The following is a 13,713-nucleotide window of genomic DNA, read 5'->3' as shown; positions in this document are numbered from 1 at the left end:
TTTAATGAAAAGGTCTCAGGCATTTATGAAATGCACATTAAGGCAGGCTTAGATGACCATGTGAATTACACTGAGAAAGCATTCTTTACAAAAAATAGATGCATGTTTTTGAAAGGAACCAAATATACATTACAGGAAAAAAAGAAAGCACTTGGTGAAGATAGTCAGAAATCTGTCAGTACCTCTGAAGCACCCTGGCGCGAAACTGAGCTTTCTGAAGGCCACAAGCACCCCTCCTGAAATGTGGAAGAAACAACAAAATAGAAAAAATTAATAAATCACATCACCATTCTGCCTCGTTATCACAGCTCTTACCAGCAATCATCTTCTAAGGACTGGCTGTCTCCAGGAGCTAAACAAGCAACATCCCACCCCTTTCTTTCCAAAACACAAGCAAAGAGCAGCTCTGCTCCCAAGCAAGTCAAGCTTGGTCCGTTTTGCAAGCGCCAAAATGTCATCCATCCAAATGGCACCCAGCCCCACAGGCCATAAGGATGCAGCAAGCTGGTGGCGGCTACAGGAGTGTGGCAACACGAGGAGATGACAGGAGACACCTGTGTGCTGAGCAGGTACCTGTCACCTCCCAAACCAGCAAGGGTGGAAGGTATGACAAAGCTGCCAGCCAGGATCCCAATTACACACCATGGGCAAAACAGTTCACAACAAAACCTGGTGTCTGTAATCTCAGTAAAGTGACAGACACGCTAAACCCAGGGATAATCTGGTCAAAACTGTCAGCTGCCCAATTCCCACCATAAACAGTAGTTAAAACAGCTGAGGTTTCAGCCACTTCTCCAACCACCTTCTCAGGTTGAAATATTTCCCACGCCTTGAAATGCTGTTCTGACATTGCACCAGCACTCAGGGCAGAATAAAAGGGTGAAGAACAGTATGTCAATAAGAGAAAATAGCTTAAGGTGTTATCATCATTTTTCTCCTCAACTAATTGTTTAGAGTAGCAGTAACTCCCACAATGAATTTATTTCACTGGAAAATTGTGAAGCTGAAAAGGACATATCAGAGCAGATATAAAGCACAGAACTTCAATCTTGGTGCACAAAGAAAAAAATCAAAATATTGTATGGTCATGACTATTTTCTTGATGCTAATTCAAGTTTTACAGACATAAGAAATTTCAGGAACTGGAAGGAAAATGCATACTGTCCCCAAAAGCATTACCACGTATAGACTGCTTCCAAATCTTACTGTACTGCTTCTTCTCACCATAGCATCTTTCAGCATATTTCAGATGTAAAAATAGACCCAACTAGATGTTCATCATGACACTCAGAGACCAAAAGCCGTCTGTGATCCTGTCAGGAGAGTCCACCGCAGAGGAAAGCTGCTCTAAGAGTACTCTCCCACAGGATTCAGCTGCTAAGGGAAATGCTTTGAATAGCAAAGCTGGTACACTTCTCTTCTGTAGCTTTAGAGAGCAAAGACAGAGAGGCTGACAATTGCAATTATTTACAGCTACCCCAAGTATTCCCCTTTGCAAAGACATGAAAAATGATCTTATAAAGATTCATGTACTTCAGTGCCTAGATAAAGTTCTGTCAATTGAAGAAATTGTAACTGTGTAACTATACACATACATTTATATACATACTTGTACACATATTCCTTTCCATTCCTTCAGCACCCAGGTGCCCTCATTTTGAAATATCTGAGGGTATGTTTGCACAATTAAAGGCAACCAGGTTATCAGCAGTTCACCCAACAGGCTCCAAACACATTACAACTGTTTGTAAAACATATTAGTCAAAGCTAAACTTCTCAATTAACTGCCCCTGAGTTACAGGCTCAGAAGAGAAGAAAAAAGGCAAAACCAATAACCCAACCCAGATAGAAATAAAATCTACCCCCACCACTCATATTACTTAAAACTCCCTTATGAAAGGGCGTTGATGACATGGAAGTGGAAACGACTCCCATCCTAGGGCCCATCTCCCCAAAAGCAAGAGAGTGAGATGAGCTGAGGGAGATGGTGCAGCATATGGAGAAAAATTTCTTGCATGGAGATGGAATGGGACCTGCTCACTAAGCCAAGACTCCCAGATCTGGTACCAGCCAGGCCTAACAGAAATAACATGTTAGAAGAGAGGAGTTGCCTGTTACTTCTACTGCTGATGCCTGAATCCCAGAAAAGTAAAAAGCCCTGCCTGGAGGTACCGCAGTTGCTACAGGGATCCCACCGAGTGTAACCAGGGCACTGGGATAGCCACACCAAGACGAAGCCAAAGGAGCCCAAGCCTCTCCCCACTCTGGGATAACTACTTGAGAAGGTAAACGTCTTGGGATGCAGTTGAACTCCGAGGCTGTGAGATCCTTAGGATGCAAGGATACGTAACAATATCGTTCCTGTGACAGTATGTCCTACAGTTTACCTGTAGCTCCTCCCTTTCCTGAGATTTCCCCCAGAGAGAGCAGCAGACTGAATAAATGATTTGGCAGCAGCCAACCCCCAGCAAGATCTCTATCCCAGGAGCCAGAAAACTCCCCAAGCAGATGGCTGGGTAACGTGCTCAGCATGCCCACACTTGGAAAATACCAGGCTCACACACGTGCAGACCAGCCTCACCACGGCTGGTCCAGTGACACAGCACAGAATTCTCCCCTCACCAAGTCCAAGACTAACTGACCCAACACAGGAGTTTCTGTCCTCCTGAAATCACTGCATCTACCACAGGAGATTTATTGCCTACCTTTCTTGAGTCTTTATTTAAGGGAAGTTCTCCCTTCCCTGCACTGGGTAGATACAACCTAACCCAAGGGTTGGTTCCCACCAACTCCACTGTTCTTGGGGTGACAGTGAGGGCTTTAAATGCAAAGAAAGTGTTGCAGAAGAAAAATATCCCCATGACTACACCCCTCCACCCCGAGAGATACAGATTTAGGAAATAATGTGCTGGGACCACTGTGACCAATCCAGAGTGACTTACACTGAGGGTAAGTGTTATGTCTTGCTCTCTGCTTGTCCCTGTGCTTACAGACCTTCCTTTGAAAGCTCAAATGCTTCCCCTGTGCTCTTATCAGTGAAAATCAGATGAGAACTGACAGCATTTGTATTTATATTAGGGATTTGTACAAGTAGTTATCAGGTATATGCAAACAAGGCAAAACCTGAGCAAATGCAATGTACCCATATTTTGATGAGGGCAATATCTCATTTACCTGCTTCTTATAGATTGTCAATAGCTAGGCCACCTCAACTTGCTCCTTGTTCAAGAGACTTCAGACACAAGCTTCAATACTTAAAAGTAACAGGGAGGGAAAGCTTATGCATTCACTCCCTATACTGTATTCATTTTTAACATTGTTAGGCTTTGGAATGAAAATCCTAGCACCTACCAATAACACCAAGCAAGAAAAATGTTAGGGATACACCTATGTCTTTTGCTGACCATTGCCAGTTTTGAGTTTCACCATAATTTACAGAAATTAATTCTGTGATTAGGTTTTGAAATAGCAGCATCATTTAATAAACCCAGCTCAGTGATTACTTAATTATCTCATGGTGATGATTATTTAACTCATTATTTAGAGCTTAGGAGACACCATAAGGCTAGGATAATTTGCTAATTCATACTTTACAAAGCTGTAGAGCCTCTAGAACTAAACAGTGTAGGAAGATGGCTTTTTGAGGACATTTTTAAACACTGGAGCACACACTGTCATGCAACTGCCTCAGCTGAGCATCAGCCCATTGACAGCCAGCAGGAAAGACATGTACCAGAAGAACGATTTTTAACTCGGGAGAGATTATAGGCAAAATTTTACAGGCAGTAAAAAATTTTCCTCAAACTGTTATAAAGCAAAAGGATCCCTGTGCTTGTTATAGCTGGGATATAGTTAATTTTCTTCATAGTAGCAAGTATGGGGCTATGTTTTGGATTTGTGAGGAAAACAGGATTGATGACCCAGGGATATTCTCATTATTGGTCAGTGGTGCTTACACAGAGTCATGGCCTTTTCTGCTCCTCACCTCACCAGTGAGGAGGCTGGGGGTGCACAAGGAGCCGGGAGGGGACACAGCCAGGACAGCTGACCCCACTGACCAAAGGGACATTCCAGACCATATGGCATCACAGTCAGTATATGGAGCCAGGGAAAGAAGAAGGAAAGGGGGACTTTGGGAGCAAGAGCGTTTGTCTTCGCAAGTCACTGTTACACACCATGGAGCAGCAATGTCCTGGAAATGGATGGACCCTTGCCTGTCCCTGGGAAGTGGTGAATGAATTCCTTGTTTTGCTTTCCCTATTAAACTGTCTTGATCTCAGCCCATGAGTTCTCACTTTTACCCTCTTGATTCTCTCCCCCAGCCTGCTGGGAGCAAGTGGCTGCGGGGTGCTAAGTTGCCAGCTGAGGTTAAACCATGACAATCCCAAATAATCCAAACTTTTCTTTTTTTGCTGACTGTTAAGGAGATTTACAGGCTTTCTCCACTATTAAGTTTCTATGAAATAGAACTCTGCCCGAAATGATGTTTTCTGAGAAACAAAAGACAGTTTTTCACTTTCTAAAATGCATTACAATTATTAAGAAGGTCCCTCTTTTCCCCTTAACAGAGGTTTTTATTTTATTTTTATACAAAAATGTACACAAGCATACACAAATATACACACTTCTTTTGCAAGTGAAATGTTCCAGAGAGCAGTGTAGTTTCTGATTTTGGCCCTAGGTGGTACATTACACCACATTAAAGTAGTGGCTTGCAGAAAACACTCCAGGAAGGCACAGGGGCTCATTCCTCCCGTCTCTTCCTGGGTGATACGGACCATCATAGCTTTGAAGACAGCAAAACAAGCAAAACAAACTATTGTGTTGTCCCCAACAGAATGATGAATATACCAGCAGGACTGCTCGTTCCTTTAAAAGCTATTCCTCAAGGGCAGGAAAGGTGACTCTGTCTAACAGAGCAGTGCATGATACCAAGGAGAAGTACTAGAGAATCATGGAGAGTGCCAAATCTCTCACATATAATCTGCCTCCCTACACTTACTGCAATTATTCCTGTTACTTAATGCTTTAAAACTTTTACTTCCCCAACTTCACAGCACTTCATCACTTTAAGTAATCTTCATTTCATTCAACTGAAGGGAGTAAGTACTATTATCCTTTCTCCTTTGTTTGGAGATGAAGCAAGTTGCCCAAGGTGACACACTGAGTCAGATGCCACCCAAAGCCAGCGCTCCTTGCTTCTAGTCCTACCTGCAGATTTCCTGGACAATCCTGCCCTTATTAAAGATATAATGACTTTACTGTGGCAGACTTCAAAGAGCGGCAGCCATGCTCGCTGTCCCTCTTGGCAGCACTCCCTGAGGAGAGGCGAGCCCATGTCCCTCATGGAGACAGCAGGAGAATACAGTGCACATCCAGCCCCTGCCAAATGATGACTGGTACAAACAAAAAGATTTGGCAAAGCAGGGTGGTCTACAGCACTCACACTCTCTCCTGGCTGTAGACCGGGTTCTTGTTCCCAGTGGGATTTTCTTTCTTTTGCATATGTCAGTAAGAAAATGAGAATGAGTGACCCAGGGACACCAGCAGGGAACAGACAGAATAATGCCAATGCCAGTAGGAAATAATTTAAAAGACCAGCAGGAAAGACTAACATTTGAAATTACTGACAAATCCCTGAGCTGTCAATATTATTGAGTATTTTCTGTCATCCTCCTGACATTCCCCTTTTATTCTGAAATAGCTGGTACAGAGCAGAGGGGAGTAATTTTTACAGCTGTGCTCCTGGAGCTTGGCATCCAAAACTGGCATTACCAACACAGCTTCTAATGCAAGCTGATGAGCCCAAGCAGCAATTCTGCCCTCGGTGGTGGGAGGCAGGGGCTAGTCAGTGTGAGCATCTTGTGTGACAGATGCAAGGATTTGCTGCCAGGAGTAGGCCTAGGGCGGTCCAAGAGTTCAGCACTCCTTCAACATCTACTTTATACAAGAAGACAATGTAAAGACATCAGGATGAGGAAAAGGAATGAAATTAGGAACATCAGAAGCTCATTAAGTACCTCCCTGTAAGTCACTTAGTTAATCCCTTTCCCCTCAATGTCCCCATGGAAATGACTGGTGATGACATTAGGAGTTAATCATCAGGAAGCAAGATTTATCTTTGTTTTGTCCCAGCAAACAGCAGAGTGCCCCAGCTGCAGCTACCTACATTGCAGCAGGATGCTTTTGGTTACCAGCAATAGTGCCCTCCCAATACAAGGTCAACGCTTCAAAGGCACAGCCAGCAATGCTGCGACACCGATCTCCCCTTGGATATCAGACACATATCCTGTGCACAGATGCACCTTTCCAAGGCTGCCACATGCCTCTGCCCCAAAATCCCCCAGCACTGCCAGTAGCATCACTTGCTCCTATACAAGAGGCTCTGTTCTTTCAAAATGAAGCAGCCCTGGGCATGCTCCTGGTGTACTCTACACCCTATGGCTTTTGTGTCCCTCTCAGGTGTTCTGCAACCCTTGCCTTGCTCCCAGCTGTGAAGCCCAACACTGCTGATGGATAAGCTAGCAACAGGAAATGTTCAGTATTTTATCCATTGTGATACAGACACTGTTCAGTACCTTGCAAGCTCACTCCAGGCTGCTGCTCATGCCAACATGATCAATCACTCCACCTCTCACAATTATGACCCCAAAACTCATTTCTGCTAATGTTAAAACATGGTTGTAATGTTTAATAGCCTCGCTAGAAGAAAGCAGGACTTGCCATGGGAGGGCAGGCAGCATCCTCAGCACTGCTGCAGAACACCCACTGCTCCTGAGCACTCAGTGTTTGTCCTGCCCGTGGCTGTGATCTGCTTAAGGCCTTGGCCCAATAACCAAGGTAATAAAATCCCAAAGACTGGGGAAAGACTGGAAGATGATACTCCAGAGGGAAGAAAAGAAGAAAAATAAAGAAAAAAGACAGAGATGAACTGGTGGTCACACAGAAAAGTGTATTTACGGAAGAGGCACATAACAATTTTTCAGTGTGCACTTGTTAGAGAGCAACCTTTTTTTTCCCCCCTCTATGACTGGTCTCTTTTCTGCCCTTCAAACATTACTTCAAATGTTAACACTTGTGATTGCAGTGAGTACATCTTTTTAATATTCTAATTTCCAGCTTGGCCTGGAAGTTGAAATTCTCATTATCATCCTATTTTATTTTTGTTTGTTTTATTTGAGGGTGTTTGTTTGGGTTTGTTTTTTTTTTTTTGTGGGTTGTTTGTTTGCCCAAACATGAAAAAGTTTAACCAGAAAAATAAATCCACTAGTATCTTTTATTTTCTTATTTCTGATGCCTGACCCATGAGTTTTACAGATGTGAGGCTGGTAATAAAGGCAGTAGATAATTTACCTGATCACTCCTATTACACACTCTAGAAGAACCAGAGTAAGAGAGATCACTTGATCAGTAGTTGGTCTTCATGAGGCCAGAAACCTGCGCAGTTCAGCCACCACTTAGCTGGTGGAAGGCATGATTATCTAGAAATAGGATAGGCTTGAAGAAAAAAAAACCTGAAGGTAACAAAAGGACAAAAAAAAAAAAAAAAAAAAAGCCCCATTTGAACAGGAAGGGATGGATTCTACATCTTGATATACCTCAGCTACATGAAAGGGTGTTCACTTCAGAGCTCACTACAGAACTAGCCAATAGTCAAATAATTTGCTTTACCATTTTCTTTCAAGAAACATGTCTGAATTTCCTCTATTTCCATTCACTATTTTTCTACCAAAAGAAGACTTGAGTCACAATAATGTTTTCTTCAGACATCAGCGGTTAATGAACATTAATATCCATTTTCAGAGTCTATGTACAATTAAAAAAATATTCCCTTGCAAGAAAATCTACTTGGATAGCAATTGAACACAAAACAAGGCCTGCCTGGTACAAAAAATGAATTTTAGAAGTGTATAACCTGCATCTCACCACTCACTATCTATCGTCTCATGTAACTCACTCCACTGTGGACAGTGAAAACAGACTGGTCATTTGCAGCTTCTCAACATAGAGCACTTACTTTGGTTTTCTGACCCTCATGCTCTGCACACTGCTTTTAAGGGTTGCACTGCACAGTCAGTTTCTATCAGAATTTCCTTCTAACACCTGAGGCAAAGGAAAATTCAAAGTTTTTGACATCTGAACTCAGAGACCTCTAAATCCCCACTCCCTGCAAGTACGACCTTCTTATAAGAAGAGCTGCAGCTTATCAGAAATTCTGATGAGTAATAGTGATGACAAACCCATACCAAAGGCTTTCAGAAGAATTAGTAACTGGTTCCTGCCATCCCATCATCAATTCCCATGAAGTGCTCACTTGGCTGTGATTATCGTTACTTATAATGGTGACAATCAAACTGAAACTGAGTCTGTTTTAAAAATGATTTAAGATCAGTTCTGGGTACTAAAGCAGCTCCAAAGCACCTGCTGCCAAACTGCATGTTCTTCTTCCTAAGAAGGTGAAGTTTTCTCCCTTGTGCCCAAGAGAAAAAAAAAAAATACCATTGCCTCTGATAACAGACAATAGTAATGAACCATACAAAGGAAATAATGGGTTATTTCATGCATTTGACAGCTTACTACAATTTAAAAAGATTTGTGAAGATGAAAATACATTTCATTTATCTCAAACTATTTCATTTTAGGCATTTGTAGCAATTAAAGCTAACATTTTTCAGACAGAATTGTGGTTCTTGAATTACAGTGTCCACTTCAAAGCAACATTCAAATTAATCTAGTCAATTTTTCCAGTCCTCAAGTCCACAAGGTTAAGGTTTGACAAGCTCCAGTTTCATCTCTAAGCAAATTAGAGCTAAGCATTCCTACACTACTGAAGTGCCAGGCAATGAGGCAGCCTCTCCTTGAGGAGGCAGCTCCTTTCCTCCCCCTGCAGCCTCCAAGGGAAGAGCAATGCCCCCCAGCAAGAGGGCCCAGGTGACGTACTAGGAGAGAGCTTTGGGAGCCCTGCACAGTCACACTGTACAGCTGACTTTCAGGAGGGAGCTGCCAATTACCAGGATTGCCAGGGATGCAGCTCCACAGCACCCACAGTGGCATCTCTGCCTCCTTCCCTGTCAGTGCTGCCGCCCCTGCTGAAATCTAACTGTAAAAAAAACAAGCAAAAGCAAGAAGCAAGCACTTAGTGTTCAGCCAGAGCAGTCCCCTGAGGCCTCTCACCATGACCTTGGCAGCTCCCTAAGGAGCACAAAGAGGGAAGAAACATAAGACTGGGATGGATAAAAAGGTGAGACTGTGGAGTTAGAACTGGTGTAAACCATTATGAGATCACATCTCTCAGTTACAATCAGACATTTTTTGACAGCAAAATGAAGCTGTGAACTCAACACTGTTACCAGGAATTCACTGCATCAAAAGACAACCTCACAAATGGCCACTTGGCCATCACTGTCAGCAAAGAGGCCAAGGGCACCACTCTGGGACACTGAAAAGCACATCAGAAGAAAGGACCTCCCTGCAACAACACAGGCCACTGCACGGCTTGTGGGGGATATCCCAAGGTCAGGGACACACTGTGGTTAACCCTCACAGGGGAGCAGAGCATCCCACCCAGCAAACTCCTGGCTCACAAGGCAAATTAAGTGCCCATTTACTGTTGGGTTGACTGAACACAGTCTTAACAAGTACTGACTAAGATCCCATCTTAAGCCTTTGAATCTGTAACAACACATCTTGAGCACTCCTCGGAGAGATCCTTTTTCTAGTCTCTTCTTGCTGTTTTAGTGAAACAAACATTACATTTTCCTAGGCCCTTACTGGGACAGTAGTTTTGATCCAGCAAACAGCCATGGCAGCTTCACAAAACAGTAACAGAGATAAAACTCCAGGCTATCAGACAATATATGGAAAGTCATAACAACATGTATTTCAAATCTTTGTAACCCAGTGACTCTCCATTCACTCCCCTTCCACTCCCCTCTCCAATTACAGCAGCAGCAAACAATGTCACATCTAAGCCTCCAAATGCAAAATGAATATAAGCTACATAAAACATAGCAGGATCTAAAAATAATCAAAGACCATGTATCTGAAATTCATGTTCCAAATTTGTTTTCTACTGATAAATACAACTTCAGCAAAAGAGTATTAAAAGTGGTACCAGAAGTTTTTCCAGCAGTTGCCTGTACCAGATCTCTTTGGGAGGCTCTGCTGCAGACCTGTACAGCACAAGCAAAAGGAGTTTGGTGTCAGGGGGTCACACTCACCGTCTGCAGAGTTTCTTCCTGTCTTCTGCTTTGGCTCTGTCGGTTGATAAAGGAGCGTGTCGAGAGTTTGTAATGGTTCAACAAGCAGATGATCACTACCACCATAACAGTTATAACCACGATTATAATGATGATTTGAACAAATTCCAGTTCAGCTAAAACAAAGAAAAAAAGAGGAAAATGTGTCATCAACACACAGAAGGTTAACCATCAAAGCAATAACCTGCAAAGGCCCTCAGTATTTCACTGAGATTGATCCAGCAAGAGATACTACTGCTGTCCATTCTGCAAAGTCTCATGAAGAAAACTGTTCTAAAAAGCATGAAAATTATTTTATTTTTGTCAGAGTAAATTGATCAGCATGAGTGGCTGCGGGTCAAAACTAAGAAGCTTCTTGGTGATGCTTCTTTGCAGCCTGCACAGGTAATAAACTCTTCAACATAAACACCACAGATGAGCCTTTTGGACAATATAATTTCACCGTGGGGTAGGGGGGGTAGAAAAAATTGAACAAAAAGCTGAAGGAACCACATACACACAAACCCCACTCTATTTTAATAGCCACCTGCAATGCTAAGGGCTAATGGCTCCAGAGGGCTCCATATGCTTCAAAGCCTGAGAGGAATCAGGACACTTTATCTAGTACACTACCCTTAATTTTTTATCAAGTAAATAGCATGAAAGCTATTTAACTAGAGTGAAAAACTTTTATCCTACTGAATCTACAGGCAGTGTCTTTTTCAATTACTACCTTCTCTCCAACTAGTGTACTAGTTAACTTCTTTAGGACTTTCCCAGTCAGGTAAAAATCTAAAAAGAGATCTGGTACTCTAAAACAAGATTGTGTTCCATCACGATTAAAAATGAAACCAGGGCCTTGGTTGTTGCAAGAGATACAATTACAATGAACTCTGTCAGAGGCCATCATCTTATCTGAAGCCCTGCCTATACCACAAATATTAAGTATATTTAGAAATGAGTCACTCTTGCACCCTTTTGGCTATATTGGAGCAGCAAGGATGAGCAATATAAGGGGAAAAATTGCCCTTTGGAGTTACCAAGTTGATGATATTTCTATGGAAACTGCATTGCTCACAGGGGATGCTCTCATCTTGAAAGACAACTCCAGTTAATGGGAGGAGGTCTTTGGTTGCTAAGCTGGTAGAAAAAGCAAAGAAGAAGCTCAAGTTGCTCCGTTTCAGTACTCTCCAAAAAGGGCACTACTTTTTGGATGGAAAAACATGAACTTTGTGGAACTGATATTAAATTTCTGTTTTAAAAAGCTAATGAGGAAGGAGAGATGACATAGGAAAATGAAAGGACATAATAAATATTAGAAAATAAGCCCCCTTCGCCCCCACCTCTAATTTGTAGCCACCCTCAGCCTTCTGCGTGACAGCAGTACACTTGTGCAGACACAACATAGCTGCAAAGCAGAGCTAGAAAAATGCCACTCACTCATAGAATCCAAGATGAACCTGCAGTGGAACTAAAGGAAACCCAAGGCTGTTTCATTATTCTAAGATCTCTTGTGAACAAAACGTCAGACTACAGGAGCGGCAAGTGTGCTGGTGTCCAGTGGAGGCTGGTGACAAGGTCCAGCTGTAGTCACAAGCTACGGGCAGGCACAGCCACACCACCAAACTGCTGAGGGTCTACAATCGTCTCCTGAGGATTAACTAAGCCTACTTAAGACTAAGGAAAGAGTAAAGGGCAAAAATATGTCTATCACTTTATCACTCTTTGCTGTTAAGTACCTTCCACTCATCATTAAGACCAGCAACATTTTCAAAGAATTTGATTAGTCAGTGCTTTGCGCTCTGCTTTCGCTATCAATCCCACATGCAGGGCAGCAAGCTTTCTTTTTCCCCTCTCTTTCGTCACTGGAAGCTAACAATGTCGGCACCAAAAGATCAAAAAGCAGGAAGCACAGAATTAATTAAAAAATAAACCCACCCAAACCACATTTAAGTTAAAAGTCAGTTTTTCTTGGCTCAGAAACACAAGACTACAGACTTTACACAGTTGACAACTTCTGCAATTCACATTCTGTGGCTACTGAAGTACTAAAGTGTTTCTTCATCCAAACTTTTTTTGGGTCCATGTCACACTTTAGACTGGAAATTGAGAGACTGTTGCTAAAGGGCAACATGCAAAACAAGCAATGTTGATTTAGGCTTTCCTAGAATGCAGAGATCACTAGAATGACATGTTACTTCTCTATCTGCCAAGGGCAGAGTCTTCTAAATTTATCGAGGCCCCTGCATTTCAGTGGTAAAGGATAGTACCTCTCCCTTAGAGATGAGTGATTTGGTCTGTGAGCACTTCCCATGGGAGGGAATCATTTAAAAATTTTTGATTAAAACATGGCCATACAATAAAGAAAATAAAAACCACCGCACACGGGATTTCCTAAGTCCAGTTTACATTGTAAACACCAAACTGCAACAAAACACCTTACTGACGTTCAAGGGGATTTCCTCAACTGAACGCACGGGGAAAAGAAAGATAATTTAAAATCTCTTCTTCCTTCTAGTGACATTCCTGCTGCTCATTAGGTTATTAGCAGTAAAAAGCACAGACAGACTGCAGCAGCAGTCTGTTTTGCTGGCACTGATCAAGGCCATTTAAATAGTTCCTAGCGGCTGCTGACAGGCACTGGGTCACCCCGGTCCCCACCACGTCCCCTGCCCAACACCTGCCAGACGTGAAGGGCCACCGCCTTCCAGACAGGCATCTCCTCCTGCCCACTTTTCCTCTCAATTTACTGGGAAAGAGACCGGGGAGAGCTTCAGGAAGAAAAATGCTATGGTTTTACTACCCTGAGTCTGTCACACTCACATATACCCGTTTCCTTACACGCAAGAAACAACATTTCTCATAAAAATTCTCCAGGTGAAAAAACCCTAAAACCAAACACAACGTTTCATGGTAAACGCCCCACACGGAAAAGGCAACTAACTACATATTGAATTAAATCACCTTCTTAGAAGAGCTTGAAAAGAGAGACATATTTTATAACCCTATCAGCAATGACACAAGACTTGTCACCCCGAACCTCCCGCCGCACGCAGACCCCGCAGGCGGGGGGAACCTGCCCGCGGCTCCGCCGGCGAGCGCTCCCGGCGGGCCGGGCTGCGCGGTGCCCGGGCCGCATCGCGCGGTTCCTGCCCCTGCCGACGCGCCGGTACCTCTTTCCAACAACAGGTCTTTTAACCGCGCATCCTTCACCGCTGTCTTGTTAAGCCGCTCACTGGACATGCTCGCCTCCGCCGGGCGGGGGGCTCAAGCCGCTCCGCCAGCCCCCGCGGCGGGCACCGCATCCCCGGCAGCCCCGGGCTCCATCCAGCGAGGGGACACGGTCAGGGAGGCTGCCAGGGAGCCTCCCGTCCGCGCCTCTGCCGGCGCTCGGAGCGCGGCTGCCGCCCCGCCGCCGCCGGAGCGGGCGGGCACGGCCGGCACCGGCCGCTCCCGCCCCGCCGTGCCCCGGCCG

General features: G+C 43.8%; 1 protein-coding gene across 4 annotated transcripts in view; it reads right to left on the bottom strand.

Annotated features, from left to right (window-relative positions):
• LDLRAD4 (low density lipoprotein receptor class A domain containing 4) overlaps positions 1–13,713 on the bottom strand; it is a 279,350-nt gene that overhangs the window by 11,798 nt on the left and 253,839 nt on the right. Inside the window, exons 1-3 of one of the 4 annotated variants that reach the window (XM_042032092.1) lie at positions 13,412–13,645; positions 10,221–10,375; positions 183–236 (exon numbers count right to left, since the gene is read on the bottom strand). In XM_042032092.1, the coding sequence (XP_041888026.1) occupies positions 183–236; positions 10,221–10,375; positions 13,412–13,481 (279 nt within the window). In that variant the 5' untranslated portion in view covers positions 13,482–13,645. Of the gene's footprint in view, positions 1–182; positions 237–10,220; positions 10,376–13,411; positions 13,655–13,713 lie in introns of those variants that run through there. The other 3 variants (XM_042032074.1, XM_042032099.1, XM_042032084.1) reach the window with 3 other exon arrangements.

This window comes from Corvus kubaryi, unplaced genomic scaffold, assembly GCF_017639235.1.
Source record: "Corvus kubaryi isolate FWS band 111438036 unplaced genomic scaffold, C.kubaryi_AGA036_p1.0 132, whole genome shotgun sequence".
NCBI lineage: Eukaryota > Metazoa > Chordata > Aves > Passeriformes > Corvidae > Corvus > Corvus kubaryi.
This window is presented reverse-complemented; position numbering and strand designations above follow the sequence as displayed.